Genomic DNA, 16,941 nt, shown 5'->3' with positions numbered 1-16,941 from the left:
GTGGGGGGCTTGTGGGAGCCAGCCATGAGGCCAGCGATGTGTCTGTGGGGGGGGTTGTGGGAGCCAGTCATGAGGCCAGCGATGTCACTAAAGGGGGCTTGTGGGAGCCAGTCATGAGGCCAGCGATGTGTCTGTGGGGGGCTTGTGGGAGCCAGCCATGAGGCCAGCGATGTCTCTGTGGGGGGCTTGTGGGAGCCAGCCATGAGGCCAGCGATGTCTCTGTGGGGGGGTTGTGGGAGCCAGTCATGAGGCCAGCGATGTGTCTGTGGGGGGGTTGTGGGAGCCAGTCATGAGGCCAGTGATGTCACTAAAGGGGGGTTGTGGGAGCCAGTCATGAGGCCAGTGATGTCACTAAAGGGGGGTTGTGGGAGCCAGTCATGAGGCCAGCGATGTGTCTGTGGGGGGGTTGTGGGTCCCAGCAATGAGGCTAGCGATGCCTCTGCAGGGCGGTGTGGGTCCCAGCGATATCTCAGGAGGGGGTGGGGGGGCAGTGTTGTGGGAGCCAGCAATGTGGGGTGTGGGTTGTGGGGCCAGCGATGCTTGTGGGGGCCAGCAAAGAGGCCAGCGATGTGTGTGGGGTTTTGATGACAGCGATTTGGATGCTCGGAGGTTTTTTCCGTGACCTCCCAGCGATGTACGCATGTGCGTGTCCCCACTCCATCCCGCCGATTTCAGGCTCTTTGGCTCTGCCCCCGAGCGTTTAATGAGATTCACGACTGGGCCCTCTGCAGTGCACAGAGAGTGCACAGATTCGGGTGCGAAGCTGAACTGTCAAAACTGTCACAATCCAGAATAGATTTCCTGCCACTTAAGCGCTTTTGGAAGAATCGTCCCTGTATTTTCGGGGTGTTTAATCAAAGGTTGAGGGAGCTCAGCCTTTTCTCCTTGGAGAGAGGGAGAATGAGGGGTGACCTGATAGAGGTGTATAAGATGTTGAGAGGTATTGATCAAGTGGATAGTCAGAGGCTTTTTCCCAGGGCTGAAATGGTTGCCTCAAGAGGACACAGGTTTAAGGTGCTGGGGAGTTGGTACAGAGGAGATGTCAGGGGTAAGCTTTTCACTCGGAGGGTGGTGGGTGCGTGGGATGGGCTGCCAGCAACGGTGGTGGAGGCAGGTTCGATAGGGTCTTTTAAGAGACTTTTAGATAAGTACATGGAACGTAGTCAGATAGAGGGTATAGGTAAGCCTAGTAATTGCCAAGGTAGGGACATGTTCGGCACAACTTTGTGGGCTGAAGGGCCTGTATTGTGCTGTAGTTTTTCTATGTTTCTATGTGTATTTTCAGGGTGTTTAGTCTGAGGGAGTATTTTCATTGTGTTTAATCAGAGGGAGTACTTTCAGGGTGGTTAGTCAGAGGGAGTATTTTCAGGGTGCTTCATTGGAAGGAGTGTTTTGGGGAGGTTAACTGGAGGGGTTGGATCTGTGCTATATTTGCTATCTTACATTTAGATCTAGCTGTGCTTTGACCTCGAGCTCCCTCTCCGTCTGACCTTGTCGTCTGACACCACAGATGTAATTCCTGAACTCTCACATGCTTTGAATGGGCATGGACAGCTGTAGCCAATCGCCTTCCTTTCTGCCTGTGACAAACTGCGGAGTGAGGCTGTACTTGATCAAGTTACAACTCCAACGGTCTTTGTAATTCCCATTCTCAGTGAGGCTGTGTGGCAATCTTCCCGAGTTTGAAGAAAATCTTCTCTGTGGGCATTCCTTCTCTTCTCTGGATGATTGTTGAACTCTGAACACCAGGTTTGCACCCCTCCTCCTTACTCCCACCCCTACACTGGACAAAACTCTGTCTTTTCTATGCTCCTGTTTGAAGGGAACATGGGCCAGGACCAGACTAAGCAGCAAATCGAGAAAGGATTACGTCTCTACCAATCTAACGAGACCACTAAAGCTCTTGAAATCTGGAAGCGGGTGTTAGAGAAGAGCACGGACCTGCCCGGAAGGTTCCGGGTCCTGGGCTGCCTAATCACTGCTCACTCGGAAATGGGCAAGTACAAAGACATGATGCAATTTGCTGTAACACAACTCGATGTGGCCCGAGAGATTGCAGACTCCGATTACGTCACAGAGTCGTACCTAAATCTTGCTAGGAGTAATGAGAAGCTGTGTGACTTTCCTAAGACTGTTGCCTATTGCAAGACCTGCTTGAGCATGCAAGGTACCACCGTGGGCTTGCAGTTAAATGGTCAGGTGTGTCTCAGCCTGGGCAATGCTTACCTGGGACTTAGCTCTTTCCAAAAGGCCCTGGAATGCTTTGAGAAGGCTCTGCGTTATGCACACAGCAATGATGACAAGATGCTGGAGTGTCGGGTGTGCTGCAGTCTGGGCAATTTCTACATTCAGCTGAAAGATTATGAGAAAGCTTTGTTTTTCCCTTGTAAAGGAGCCGAGCTGGTCGGTGACTATGGGAAAGGCTGGAGTCTGAAGTACAAAGCAATGAGCCAATATCACATGGCAGTCGCTTATCGGAAACTGGGTCGTTCGGAGGATGCCATGCAATGTTGTGAGGTAAAGTATATGCCACCCATATATTGGACAATGAGCGATTGTGAGTAATTCCGATAGTGGGCAGTAAAGGGAGGATAAATATGTCAGAGATTATAGTCCCTGACTTTGTCGAGACGCTTGTGAGGGAACGGATGTGAGGATCGGAGAGGGATTCTGCTCAGATACTCCCCACCCCCACAATCTGAGGCAATTTACTTTCTGGATTATGTGATTTTTTTCAAAGGGATTTTTAGGGTTCAGCAGTGCACCTTCAGAACATAAAGCAGTCAATTTGGGCATTGGCTGTGTGGAAATATTTGTGTAAATATAGAGCTGTTCAAGTGGACAGTCTGTAGGTGCCCTGTCCCTTCTGGATCAGCACAGATCATAGAGATGTGTTACTTTGAAATATTTCAAGAAAGGGAGTATTTCCATTTTCCCTCACAGGGTCTCAGATCAAGGGACCACCAATCATTTTGTGATGATTCATTCCTCAACCACTCAAACATTAATTTCGGGGTTCAGGTGCATAGCTCCTTAAATTGCCACAAACAGGTGCAGAAAATAGTCAAGAAGGCTAACAGAATGCTGGCCTTCCAATCGATAGGGATGTATATGTGTAGTGGGGAATTCTATTTCGGTGGCTGGATTACTTTAGAAAGTTCAAAAAAGCCACTTTGATTTCATCAAGGTAAATGAAACGTAATATAATTTATTTTATTTTAAAAACAGTTTTATTAAAACAGAAAACTTAAAAACGAAAATGAAAAAAACATACAATGGACAAACGAAGACTTCGGCCGAAGGGGGTTCCAAGATGGGCCCAATGGCACAACAGTACCGGTGGAGGGAATCATTCCTCCAGTGGGGAGGAGGGATCGGCTGCAGTTTGGCAGCGGAACCCCCCCAGAGGATGATACGTCACACCTCCCTCCTTCCCCCCCCCCCCCCCCCCCCCCCCCCCGCCCGCCCCCCCCCCCCCCCCCCAAAGGCACTCTTTACGACCCTATCCACCTGTGACCGTCACTTTCAGGGAATTCTGTACCTGTATTCCCAGATCCCTCTGTTCAACTGCACTCTTCAGAGTCCTACCATTTACCCTGTATGTTCTACTTTGGTTTGTCCTTCCAAAGTGCAATTCTTATGATGAAAGTGAGGAGGTGTGGGATAGAGGGAAAGTTGGCCGATTGGATTGGCTGTCTGATCGAAGACAGAGGGTGGTGGTGGATGGAAAATTTTCGGACTGGAAACCGGTTACCAGCGGAGTGCCACAGAGATCAGTGCTTGGTCCTCTGCTCTTTGTGATTTTTATTAATGACTTAGAGGAGGGGGCTGAAGGGTGGATCAGTAAATTTGCTGATGACACCAAGATTGGTGGAGTAGTAGATGAGATGGAGGGCTGTTGTAGGCTGCAAAGAGACATAGATAGGATGCAAAGCTGGGCTGAAAAATGGCAAATGGAGTTTAACCCTGAAAAATGTGAGGTGATTCATTTTGGTAGGACTAATTTAAATGTGGATTACAGGGTCAAAGGTAGGGTTCTGAAGACTGTGGAGGAACAGAGAGATCTTGGGGTCCATATCCACAGATCTCTAAAAGTTGCCACTCAAGTGGATAGAGCTGTGAAGAAGGCCTATAGTGTGTTAGCTTTTATTAACGGGGGTTGGAGTTTAAGAGCCGTGGGGGTTATGCTGCAACTGTAAAGGACCTTGGTGAGACCACATTTGGAATATTGTGTGCAGTTCTGGTCACCTCACTATAAGAAGGATGTGGAAGCGCTGGAAAGAGTGCAGAGGAGATTTACCAGGATGCTGCCTGGTTTGGAGGGTAGGTCTTATGAGGAGAGGTTGAGGGAGCTGGGGCTGTTCTCTCTGGAGCGGAGGAGGCTGAGGGGAGACTTAATAGAGGTTTATAAGATGATGAAGGGGATAGATAGAGTGAACGTTCAAAGACTATTTCCTCGGGTGGATGGAGCTATTACAAGGGGGCATAACTACAGGGTTCGTGGTGGGAGATATAGGAAGGATATCAGAGGTAGGTTCTTTACGCAGAGAGTGGTTGGGGTGTGGAATGGACTGCCTGCAGTGATAGTGGAGTCAGACACTTTAGGAACATTTAAGCGGTTATTGGATAGGCACATGGAGCACACCAGGATGATGGGGAGTGGGATAGCTTGATCTTGGTTTCAGATAAAGCTCGGCACAACATCGTGGGCTGAAGGGCCTGTTCTGTGCTGTACTGTTCTATGTTCTATCTCACACTTGTCTGCGTTAAATTCCATTTGCCATTTTTCAGCCCATTTTTCTAGTTGGTCCAAATCCCTCTGCAAGCTTTGAAAACCTTCCTCACTGTCCACTAAACCTCCAATCTTTGTATCATCAGCACATTTGCTGATCCAATTTACCACATTATCATCCAGATCATTGATTATAGATGACAAACAACAATGGACCCAACACCGATCCCTGCGGCACACCACTAGTCACAGGCCTCCACTCAGAGAAGCAATCCTCCACAACCACTCTCTGGCTTCTTCCATTGAGCAAGTGTCTAATCCAATTTACTACCTCCCCATGTATACCCAGTGACTGAACCTTCCTAACTAACCTCCCATGAGGGACCTTGTCAAAGGCCTTGCTGAAATCCAGGTAGAAAACATCCACCGCCTTCCCTTCATCCACTTTCCTGGTAACCTCCTCGAAAAACTCTAATAGATTGGTTAAACATGACGTACCACGCACAAAGCCATGTTGACTCTCCCTAACAAGTCCCTGTCTATCCAAATATTTGTAGATCCTGTCCCTTATCACACCTTCCAATAACTTGCCCACCACCGACGTCAAACTTACTGGCCGATAATTTCCCGGATTTCTTTTGGAACCTTTTTTGAACAACATGAGCCACCCTCCAATCATCCGGCACCTCCCCCGTGAATACTGACATTTTAAATATGTCTGCCAGGGCCCCTGCAAGTTCAACACCAGCTTCCCTCAAGGTCCGTGGGAATACCCTGTCCGGTCCTGGGAATTTATCCACTCTGATTTGCCTCAAGACAGCAAGCACCTCCTCCCCTTTAAGCTGTAAAGATTCCATGACCTCCCTACCTGTTTGCCCTATTTCCGTAGATTCCATGCCCATTTCCTTGGTAAATGCGGATGCAAAAAACCCATTTAGTATCTCCCCCATTCCTTTTGGTTCCGCACATAGCTCTGATCTTCAAGAGGACCAATTTTATCCCTCACTATCCTTTTGCTTCTAACATACATATAGAAGCTCTTTGGATTTTCCTTCACTCTGTCTGCCAAAGCAACCTCATGTCTTCTTTTAGCCCTCCTGATTTCCCTCTTAAGTAGCTTCTTGCACTTTTTATACTCCTCGAGCATCTGATCTGTTCCTTGCTGCCTGTACATTTCATACAACTCTCTCTTCCTCTTAATCAGTGTTATAATCTCCCTCGAGAACCAAGGTTCCTTATTCCGATTTACTTTGCCTTTAATCCTGACAGGAACATACAAACTCTGCACTCTCAAAATTTCTCCTTTGAAGGCCTCCCACTGTCCATTTACATCCTTGATGTGGAGATGCCGGTGTTGGACTGGGGTAAACACAGTAAGAAGTTTAACAACACCAGGTTAAAGTCCAACAGGTTTATTTGGTAGCAAAAGCCACACAAGCTTTCGGAGCTCCAAGCCCCTTCTTCAGGTGAGTGGGAATTCTGTTCACAAACAGGGCATATAAAGACACAGACTCAATTTACATGAATAATGGTTGGAATGCGAATACTTACAGCTCATCAAGTCTTTAAGATACAAACAACGTGAGTGGAGAGAGCATCAAGACAGGCTAAAAAGATGTGTATTGTCTCCAGACAAGACAGCCAGTGAAACTCTGCAGGTCCAAGCAAGCTGTGGGGGTTACAAATAGTGTGACATGAACCCAATATCCTGGTTGAGGCCGTCCTCGTGTGTGCGGAACTTGGCTATCAGTTTCTGCTCAGCGACTCTGCGCCATCGTGTGTCGTGAAGGCCGCCTTGGAGAACGCTTACCCGAATATCAGAGGCCGAATGCCCGTGACCATTTACATCCTTACCAGAGAACAGCCTGTACCAATCCACACTTCCCAGATCCCTTCTCATGTCATCAAATTTGGCCTTTTTCCAGTTCAGAACTTCAACCCGAGGACCAGATCTATCCTTACCCATGATCAGGTTGAAACTAATGGCATTATGATCACTGGATCCAAAGTGTTCCCTCACACTCACATCCATCACCTGCCCAAACTCATTTCCCAATAGGAGATCCAATATCGCATCCTCTCTAGTTGGCACCTCTGTATACTGATGTAGAAAATTCTCCTGAACACATTTTACAAACTCTACCCCGTCTAAACCTTTAACAGTATGCGAGTCCCAATCTATATGTGGAAAATTAAAATCCCCGACTATCGCAACTTTATGTTTCTTGCAGTTGTCAGCTATCTCTCTGCTGATTTGCTCCTCCAATTCTCGCTGACTATTTGGTGGTCTATAATACAACCCTATTAATGTGGTCATACCTTTCCTGTTTCTCAGCTCCACCCATAGGGCCTCTGTAGACAAGCTCCCTAATCTATCCTGCCTGAGTACCGCTGTAACATTTTCCCTGACCAACAATGCCACCCCCCCACCTTTTATCCCTCTGCCTCTATCCCGCCTGAAACATTGGAACCCCGGAACATTGAGCTGCCAGTCCTGCCCCTCCTGTAGCCAAGTTTCACTAATGGCTATAATGTCATATTTCCATGTGTCTATCCACGCCTTCAGCTCATCTGCCTTCCCCACAATACTCCTGGCATTGAAATAGACACACCTCAAAAGGTTATTTCCACCACACTCAACCCTTCCATTTGTGATTTTGCTTGAACTAACCTGTCTTTTTACCCCTGCTCCACTATCTGCTCTGGTACTCTGGTTCCCACCCCCCTGCAAATCTAGTTTAAACGCTCTCCAATAACACTAGCAAACCTCCCTGCAAATATATTGGTCCTCTTGTAGTTTAGGTGTAACCCGTCTCTCTTGTACAGGTCCCACCTGCCCCAGAAGAGGTCCCAATGATCCAAGAATCAGAAACTCTGCCCCCTGCACCAGTTCCTCAGCCACGTGTTCATCCGCCCAAGCATCCTACTCCTACCCTCACTGGCACGTGGCTCAGGTAGCAATCCTGAGATTACTACCCTCGGGGTCCTGCTTTTTAACTTCCTTCCAAGCTCTTTGTACTCACTCTTTTTAGGACCTCCTCACTCTTCCTACCTACGTCATTTGTACCGATGTGTACCACGACATCTGGCTGATCACCTTCCCACTTTAGAACGCTGTGCACGCGATCAGAGACATCCCTGACCTTGGCATCCGGGAGGCAACAAACCATGTGGGAGTCTCTGTCCCGACCACAGAACCTCGTGTCCGTACCTCTGACCATTGAGTCCCCTATCACTGAGCTTGACGTCCGTGGTGGGGAAGTTGTTAGAGAAGATTCTTAGAGATAGGATGTACGCACATTTAGAAAGGAATAAACTCATTAACGATAGTCAGCATGGTTTTGTGAGTGAGAGGGAGGTCATGCCTCACTAACCTGGTGGAGTTTTTTGAAGAAGTGACCAGAATGGTTGACAAGGGAAGGGCCGTGGATGTCGTCTATATGGACTTTAGTAAAGCGTTTGACAAAGTCCCTCATGGTAGGCTGGTGAAAAAGGTTGGATCTCATGGGATAAAGGTGGCTAGATGGGTGGAGAACTGGCTTGGTCACAGAAAACAGAGGGTGGTAGTGGAAGGGTCTTTTTCCGGCTGGAGGCCTGTGACTCGTGGTGTTCCGCAGGGCTCTGTATTGGGACCTCTGCTGTTTGTGATTTATATAAACGATCTGGAAGAAGGTGTAACTGGGGTGATCAGTAAGTTTGCGGACGACACAAAATTGGCAGGACTTGCAGATAGTGAGGAGCATTGTCAGAAGCTACAGAAGGATATAGATAGGCTGGAAATTTGGGCAAAGAAATGGCAGATGGAGTTCAATCCTGATAAATGTGAAGTGATGCATTTTGGTAGAAATAATGTAGGGAGGAGCTATACGATAAATGGCAGAACCATAAAGGGTGTAGATACGCAGAGGGACCTGGGTGTGCAAGTCCACAGATCCTTGAAGGTGACGTCACAGGTGGAGAAGGTGGTGAAGAAGGCATATGGCATGCTTGCCTTTATAGGACGGGGCATAGAGTATAAAAGTTGGGGTCTGATGTTGCAGATGTATAGAACGTTGGTTCGGCCGCATTTGGAATACTGCGTCCAGTTCTGGTCGCCACACTACCAGAAGGACGTGGAGGCTTTGGAGAGAGTACAGAGGAGGTTTACCAGGATGTTGCCTGGTATGGAGGGGCTTAGTTATGAGGAGAGATTGGGTAAACTGGGGTTGTTTTCCCTGGAAAGACGGAGGATGAGGGGAGACTTAATAGAGGTGTATAAAATTATGAAAGGCATAGATAGGGTGAACGGTGGGAAGCTTTTCCCCAGGTCGGTGGTGACGTTCACGAGGGGTCATAGGTTCAAGGTGAAGGGGGGGAGGTTTAACACAGATATCAGAAGGACATATTTTACACAGAGGGTGGTGGGGGCCTGGAATGCGCTGCCGGGCAAGGTGGTGGAGGCGGACACACTGGGAACGTTTAAGACTTATCTAGACAGCCATATGAACGGAGTGGGAATGGAGGGATACAAAAGAATGGTCTAGTTTGGACCAGGGAGCGGCACGGGCTTGGAGGGCCGAAGGGCCTGTTCCTGTGCTGTATTATTCTTTGTTCTTTGTTCACTACTGCTCTCCTCTTCTTCCACCCTTTTGCGCTGTAGAACCAGACTCAGTATCAGAGTTCCGGCTGTCGCAGCTTGTCCCAGGTAAAGCATCTCCCACAACAGTAACCAATTTAGTATAGCTGTTGTGGAGGCGTATGGCCACAGGGGAACCCTGCTCTGCCTGTCCTTTCACATTTCCATTTCCTCTCCTTACAGTAACCCAATTTCCCGTGATCTGCTGCTTAGGTCATCAAGCTCCTTCTCCAGTTCCCTAACACGCCTTACTAGCAGCTGCAGCTGGATGCATCTTTTGCGGGTGTTGTCACAGGGATACCGGAGGTCTCCCTGATCTCCCACATCCTGCAAGAGGAGCATTCCAACATCTTGCCTGGCATTTTTTTTACTCTGGGGAAAAACAGGAATAAGCTTTCTGGGGAAAAAAACCTACTCTCGATTCTGCCTGTTCTCGCCTAAGCCCGTTGAGACAAAGCCCTTCAGCTCTCACTCTGCTCCCTGCTCACTCCGCTGCCCGCTACAATGCTGCCCGCTGAAATAGTGCGGCCTGCTTTTAAACCTCCCGCACGCTAAAAAAAAACACTCCAAAAAACCCTTCCCAGAACACGCCTATGCATGTCATGTGCCTCTTTCTTCTTCTTGACCAGGGTTCCCTACTTCTACCAGCCTTGCCCTTCACTCTCAGAGGAACATGCTTACCCTGAACCCTGGTTAACACACTTTTGAAAGCCTTCTACTTACCAGACGTCCCTTTGCCTTCCCACAGATTCCCCCAATTATTTTTGAAAGTTCCTGCCTGATACCATCAAAATTGGCCTTGCCCCAATTTAGAATTTTAACTTTTGGACCAGACCTATCATTCTCCATAGCTATCTTAAAACTAATAGAATTATGGTCACTGGTCCCAAAGTGATCCCTCACTAACACTTCTGTCACCTGTCCTTCCTTATTTTTTAAGAGGAGGTCATTGCTAATTGCTAATTGTTAATTGCTAATGCCTACAAATTGAATAATCCCTTCAAGATGTTATGCTGCAGTTTTACAAAACTCTAGTTCGACTCCACTTAGAGTACTGTGAGCAAATATGGGAGTCTCACCTTATAGGAAGAATGTTTTGGCCCGAGGGGGAGTTAGGCCACAGATCAGCCATGATCTTATTGAATGGCGGAGCAGGCTCAAAGGGCTGAATGGCCTACTCCTGTTCCTATTAACTCAAAACTCAATTTCAACCAGCTGGAAGACAGCAAAAGTAACAGTAAGCTGTTGACATGCTGCCCTGACAGCGCGCACCCATGTGCAGCCCCATTGATGGTGGATCATTTTTGAATGTAAAGTCGATGATATTTTTCGGCTGTTCTGGACATTGGCATTATCATGGATATTGATTATCTGCGTTACTTGTTGGGGGTTATTGGGAATAATGATATTTTTATGGTTTTAATCGGGCTGTTATAATCCAAGTTGATGTTATAATGGATGGGAATGATTCCAGAATGGAACCCTGACTCAAAAGACTGTAACTGTCACATTTTCTGTAAAATGTGGAGGAGTGGAGTCACAGGAACATGTTTTAACAAATATAAATCCATTAAAACTACTTGGGTTTCCTAAAACCTCCCCTTTTGAAAGAAAGAAATCTTTATAACCAAGAAGATTTATCTACAATGGTGTTGCATCCAATTTATACAAACTTATCAGAAATATCTAACCTCATGACGTATTACATTATACAAGATTTTAGTTCACAGTTACATATATTATCTAATTATAATTATTTAATGAGAACAAAGACAATACAAAGAAAAATACAGCACAGGAACAGGCCCATTGGCCCTCCAAGCCTGCGCCGATCATGATGCCTGCCTAAACTAAAACAGTATGCACTTACAGAGTCCGTATCCTTCCATTCGCATCCTATTCATATAGTCGTCTAGATGTCCCTTAAATGCTGTTATCGTACCTGCTCGCACCACCTCCCCAGGCAGCGAGTTCCAGACATTCACCACCCTCTGTGTAAAAAACCTTGCCTCACACATCTCCTCTAAACTTTTCCCCATGCACCTATGTCCCCTAGTACTTGACTTTTCTATCCTAGAAAAGAGCATCTGACTGTCCACTCTGTCCATGCCACTCAATCTTATAGACCTCTATCAGGTTGCCCCTCAACCTCCGTCATTCCAGTGAGAACAAACCAAGTTTATCCAACCTCTCCTCATAGCTAATACCCTCTAGACCAGGCAACATTCTGGTAAACCTCTTCTGTATCCTCTCCAAAGCATTTACATCCTTCTGGTAGTGTGGCGACCAGAATTGTACACAATTGACCTGCCAATTTTTATACTCAATGCCCCGACCGATAACGGCAAGCATGCCGTATACTTTCTTGACTATCTTATCCACCTGCTTTCAGTGATCGGTGGACATGTACACCCAGATCTCTCTGCCTGTCAATTCTCCTAAGGGTTCTGCCATTTACTGTATAATTCTTACATGCTCTGGACCTTCCAAAATGCATTATCTCACACTTGTCCGGATTAAACTTCATCTGCCATTTCTCCGCCCAAGTCTCCAACTGGTCTATATCTTAGAACATAGAACATAGAAAAACTACAGCACAAACAGGCCCTTCAACCCACAAGTTGCGCCGGTCATGGCCCTACCTACCTAGGCCTATATATAGGCTTACCTATAACCCTCAATCCTATTAAGTCCCATGTACTCATCCAGAAGTCTCTTAAAAGACCCTGTCGAGTTTGCCTCCACCACCATTGACGGCAGCCGATTCCACTCATCCACCACCCTCTGAGTGAAAAACTTACCCCTGACATCTCCTCTGCACCTACTCCCCAGCACCTTAAACCTGTGTCCTCTCGTAGCAGCCATTTCAGCCCTGGGAAAAAGCCTCTGAGAATCCACCCGATCTGTACCTCTCAACATCTTGTACACCTCTATCAGGTCACCTCTCACCCTTCGTCTCTCCAAGGAGAAAAGACCGAGCTCCCTCAACCTATCCTCATAAGGCATGCCACCCAATCCAGGCAACATCCTTGTAAATCTTCTCTGCACCCTTTCAATAATTTCTACATCCTTCCTGTAATGAGACGACCAGAACTGAGCACAGTACTCTAAGTGGGGTCTGACGAGGGTCTTATAAAGCTGCATCATTATCTCCCGACTCCTAAACTCAATCCCTCGATTGATGAAGGCCAGCACACCATACGCCTTCTTAACCACCTCCTCTAACTGCGAGGCCGATTTAAGAGTCCTATGGACCCGGACCCCAAGGTCCTTCTGATCCTCTACACTGCTAAGAGTCTTACCCTTGATATTATACTCCTTCATCCCATTTGACCTGCCAAAATGTACCACTACGCATTTATCTGGGTTGAAATCCATCTGCCACTTCTCTGCCCAGTCTTGCATCCTATCTATGTCACACTGCAGCTTCTGACATCCCTCCAAACTATCCACAGCACCACCAACCTTCATGTCGTCGGCAAACTTACCAACCCATCCCTCCACTTCCTCATCCAGGTCATTTATGAAAATGACAAACAGCAAGGGTCCCAGAACAGATCCCTGGGGAACTCCACTGGTGACCGACCTCCATTCAGAAAAAGACCCATCTACAACCACTCTCTGCCTTCTGCAGGCAAGCCAGTTCTGGATCCACAAGGCAACAGCCCCTTGGATCCCATGCCCTCTCACTTTCTCGAGAAGTCTTGCATGGGGGATCTTACCGAACACCTTGCTGTATCTTGCTGTATCCTCTGACAATCCTCCTCACTATCTGCAACTCCACCAAATTTTGTGTCGTCTGCGAACTTACTAATCAGCCCAGCTACATTTTCCTCCAAATCATTTATATATACTAGGAACAACAAAGGTCCCAGAATTGATTCCTGTGGAACACCGCTAGTCACAGCCTTCCACTCAGAAAAGCACCCCTCTACTGCTACCCTCTGTCTTCTATGGCCAACACAGTAAGAAGTCTCACAACACCAGGTTAAAGTCCAACAGGTTTATTTGGTAGCAAAAGCCACTAGCTTTCGGAGCGCTGCCCCTTCGTCAGGTGAGTGGGAGTTCTGTTCACAAACAGGGCATATAAAGACACAAACTCAATTTACAAAATAATGTAAGTCCAACGCCGGCATCTCCACATCATGACTTCTATGGCCAAGCCAGTTCTGTATCCATGTTGCCAGCTCTCCTCTGATCCCATGTGACTTCACCTTTTGTACCAGTCTACCATGAGGTACCCTGTCAAAGGCTTTACTGAAGTCCATGTATACAACATCCACTGCCTTTCCCTCATCTATCATCTTCATCACTTCCTCGAAAAACTCGATCAAGTTAGTGAGGCACACCCTCCCCTTCACAAAACCATGCTGTCTATCACTAATAAGTCAATTTGTTTCCAAATGTGAGTAAATACTGTCCCTAAGAATCTTTTCCAATAATTTCCCGACCACTGACATAAGGCTCACAGGCTTATAATTTCCTGGATTATCCCTGCTGCCCTTCTTAAACAATGGAACAACATTGGCTATCCTCCAGTCATCTGGAACTTCACTTGTAGCCAATGACGTTGCAAAGATTTTTGTCAAGGCCCCAGCAATTTCCACCCTTACCTTCCTCCGTATTCTGGGATAGATCCCATCAGGCCCTGGGGAATTATCTACTTTGATACTTTTTAAGACACCCAGTACTTCTCCCTTTTTGATATCAACATGACCCAGAATATGTACACACCCTACCCCAGGTTCCTCATCTATCAAGTCCCTCTCTTTGGTGAACACTGAGGCAAAGTATTCATTTAGTATCTCACCCATTCCCTCCACTATCCTTGTAATAATTTTAACAGAATCATCAGAATCTATACATGGTTACATTTTTAAAACTCGAGTCTTGTATTTTTCCCCTTCTGATTTCCAGTTTTCAACTCCGAAAATAATGTTTCATTTAAGTCTACAGCGCAATTGTCATTTTTTGTCATTTGAATGCACAGTTCCATTCCCAAACCCACTTTCAAAATTTACATGTGGTAAATTTGCATTTTGGCTTAACACTCAAAATGTCATTTGTGTGCATTTACATCTCATTTATTCTCTTATCAAAATCTCATTTAGTTGTTTCAAGAATGCTGTTAAGCTGCTTCATATGTTCACTCAGAATAATTTCATATTCTTGCTTTGTTTGTTCTTTAAACTTTTTGTGATCTTGTTGTTTTGCTCAGTCACATTTCAACTGAGTTATTTTCAATTCTGTTTGAGCCACGTCAATCACCTTCTATCTCTAAAGTTTCCTAATTTGTTCTAATCCTTTTGCACGATTTCTGAACTATTTCAGTCCAGTTCTCAGTGGAGCTTGAATGGTCATTGGAAAACTGTTCACTTGCCTTTCTTCCAACTATTAAACCTGGTGTAGTATTATCAACAAGCATTTTAAAATCAGTGTCCCTGATCTTTGACTCAGAACTTCTGGTTGACAAGTCGTAACTTCCTGTTTTACAGGCACTTTGTTTTCTTATTCTCCATTACTGCTGATTTTCATACCTCAGTAATATCGTTTGCTCAACTTGATCACTATTTAACAATGTGATTTTATTCACAGGAACATATTTTGAATTGTGACACTCCATACCATCCAACTTCTTCTTCATTTCCTCCATTCTGCTTTGAAATTCAAAAACCTCATTGTTCTTCTCATGATGACGTTCAAACGGTTCGTTAGTTTTGCTTTTTAATCCTGCATTCAACCAATTATTCTGATTTACCAGAACCTCCTTTTCTTGTTCAAGGCATTTTCTACAACATTTCATCAATATTTCTTTTGCTTGAAGTTCATCAAGTTTTAACTGAAGATTGACCTTTGCTAAGTTTGCTTTTTCAAGTTTATCCTTTAGACAGTTCAAATCCTCAATCAAATGTTCCACTTTCACTGACTGATTCTCAATTGTTTCAACCAATTCTCTTTTTTTCACTTGCAAATTCCTCTTTCATACATGAAAGTTGATTTTCAGTGTTAATTAAGTTTTCCTTCAATTGCTTGTTATCCGCAATAAGCATCTCATTTTTCCCCACAGTAAGAACATAAGAACATAAGAAATAGGAGCAGGAGTAGGCCATCTAGCCCCTCGAGCCTGCCCCGCCATTCAATAAGATCATGGCTGATCTGACGTGGATCAGTACCACTTACCCGCCTGATCCCCATAACCCTTAATTCCCTTACCGATCAGGAATCCATCCATCCGCGCTTTAAACATATTCAGCGAGGTAGCCTCCACCACCTCAGTGGGCAGAGAATTCCAGAGATTCACCACCCTCTGGGAGAAGAAGTTCCTCCTCAACTCTGTCTTAAACCGACCCCCCTTTATTTTGAGGCTGTGTCCTCTAGTTTTAACTTCCTTACTAAGTGGAAAGAATCTCTCCGCCTCCACCCTATCCAGCCCCCGCATTATCTTATAAGTCTCCATAAGATCCCCCCTCATCCTTCTAAACTCCAACGAGTACAAACCCAATCTCCTCAGCCTCTCCTCATAATCCAAACCCCTCATCTCCGGTATCAACCCGGTGAACCTTCTCTGCACTCCCTCCAATGCCAATATATCCTTCCTCATACAAGGGGACCAATACTGCACACAGTATTCCAGCTGCGGCCTCACCAATGCCCTGTACAGGTGCATCAAGACATCCCTGCTTTTATATTCTATCCCCCTCGCAATATAGGCCAACATCCCATTTGCCTTCTTGATCACCTGTTGTACCTGTAGACTGGGCTTTTGCGTCTCATGCACAAGGACCCCCAGGTCCCTTTGCACGGTAGCATGTTTTAATTTGTTTCCATTGAGATAGTAATCCCATTTGTTATTATTTCCTCCAAAGTGTATAACCTCGCATTTATCAACGTTATACTCCATTTGCCATATCCTCGCCCACTCACTCAGCCTGTCCAAATCTCTCTGCAGATCTTCTCCGTCCTCCACACGATTCACTTTTCCACTTATCTTTGTGTCGTCTGCAAACTTCGTTACCCTACACTCCGTCCCCTCCTCCAGATCATCTATATAAATGGTAAACAGTTGCGGCCCGAGTACCGATCCCTGCGGCATGCCACTAGTTACCTTCCTCCAACCGGAAAAACACCCATTTATTGCGACTCTTTGCTTCCTGTCGGATAGCCAGTCCCCAATCCACTTTAACACACTACCCCCAACTCCGTGTGCCCTAATCTTCTTCAGCAGCCTTTTATGGGGCACCTTATCAAACGCCTTTTGGAAATCCAAAAACACCGCATCCACCGGTTCTCCTCCATCAACCGCCCTCGTCACATCTTCATAAAAAGTAGTTTCCAAAAGTTTGTTAGGATCACTATGATCAACTGCCTGTTGCAATACAGTTGTCGTCACATTACTATAAGCCAAATCATTACCTAGGATGAAATCTATTCTTCCAACTGGTAATTTAGGAGTAATTCCCACTGTAATAATTCAATTTGCAAAGTTACTAAGTTTACACAAAGAAACACATCACTTCCATTAACATCCCTTAATACATTTTCCTTCATAAAACTATCTGGAATATAAATTGTATCATCAGCTACCATCAATGAT

At 46.0% G+C, this 16,941-nt stretch overlaps 1 protein-coding gene across 4 annotated transcripts in view; it reads left to right on the top strand.

Moving 5' to 3' along the window:
- Positions 1–1,610: 1,610 nt before the first annotated feature.
- Positions 1,611–16,941, top strand: part of rapsn (receptor-associated protein of the synapse, 43kD) — a 129,759-nt gene continuing 114,428 nt past the window's right edge. For 3 of the 4 annotated variants that reach the window (XM_078220311.1, XM_078220310.1, XM_078220309.1), the window contains exon 1: positions 1,611–2,517. In XM_078220311.1, the coding sequence (XP_078076437.1) occupies positions 1,807–2,517 (711 nt within the window). In that variant the 5' untranslated portion in view covers positions 1,611–1,806. The remainder of the gene's footprint in view (positions 2,518–16,941) is intronic. The other variant, XM_078220312.1, reaches the window with a different exon arrangement.

The sequence above is a fragment of the Mustelus asterias genome, chromosome 9 (assembly GCF_964213995.1).
Source record: "Mustelus asterias chromosome 9, sMusAst1.hap1.1, whole genome shotgun sequence".
Classification (NCBI taxonomy): Eukaryota; Metazoa; Chordata; class Chondrichthyes; order Carcharhiniformes; family Triakidae; genus Mustelus; species Mustelus asterias.
The sequence above is the reverse complement of the archived record's forward strand: the minus strand, read 5'-3'. Positions and strand labels throughout refer to the sequence as shown.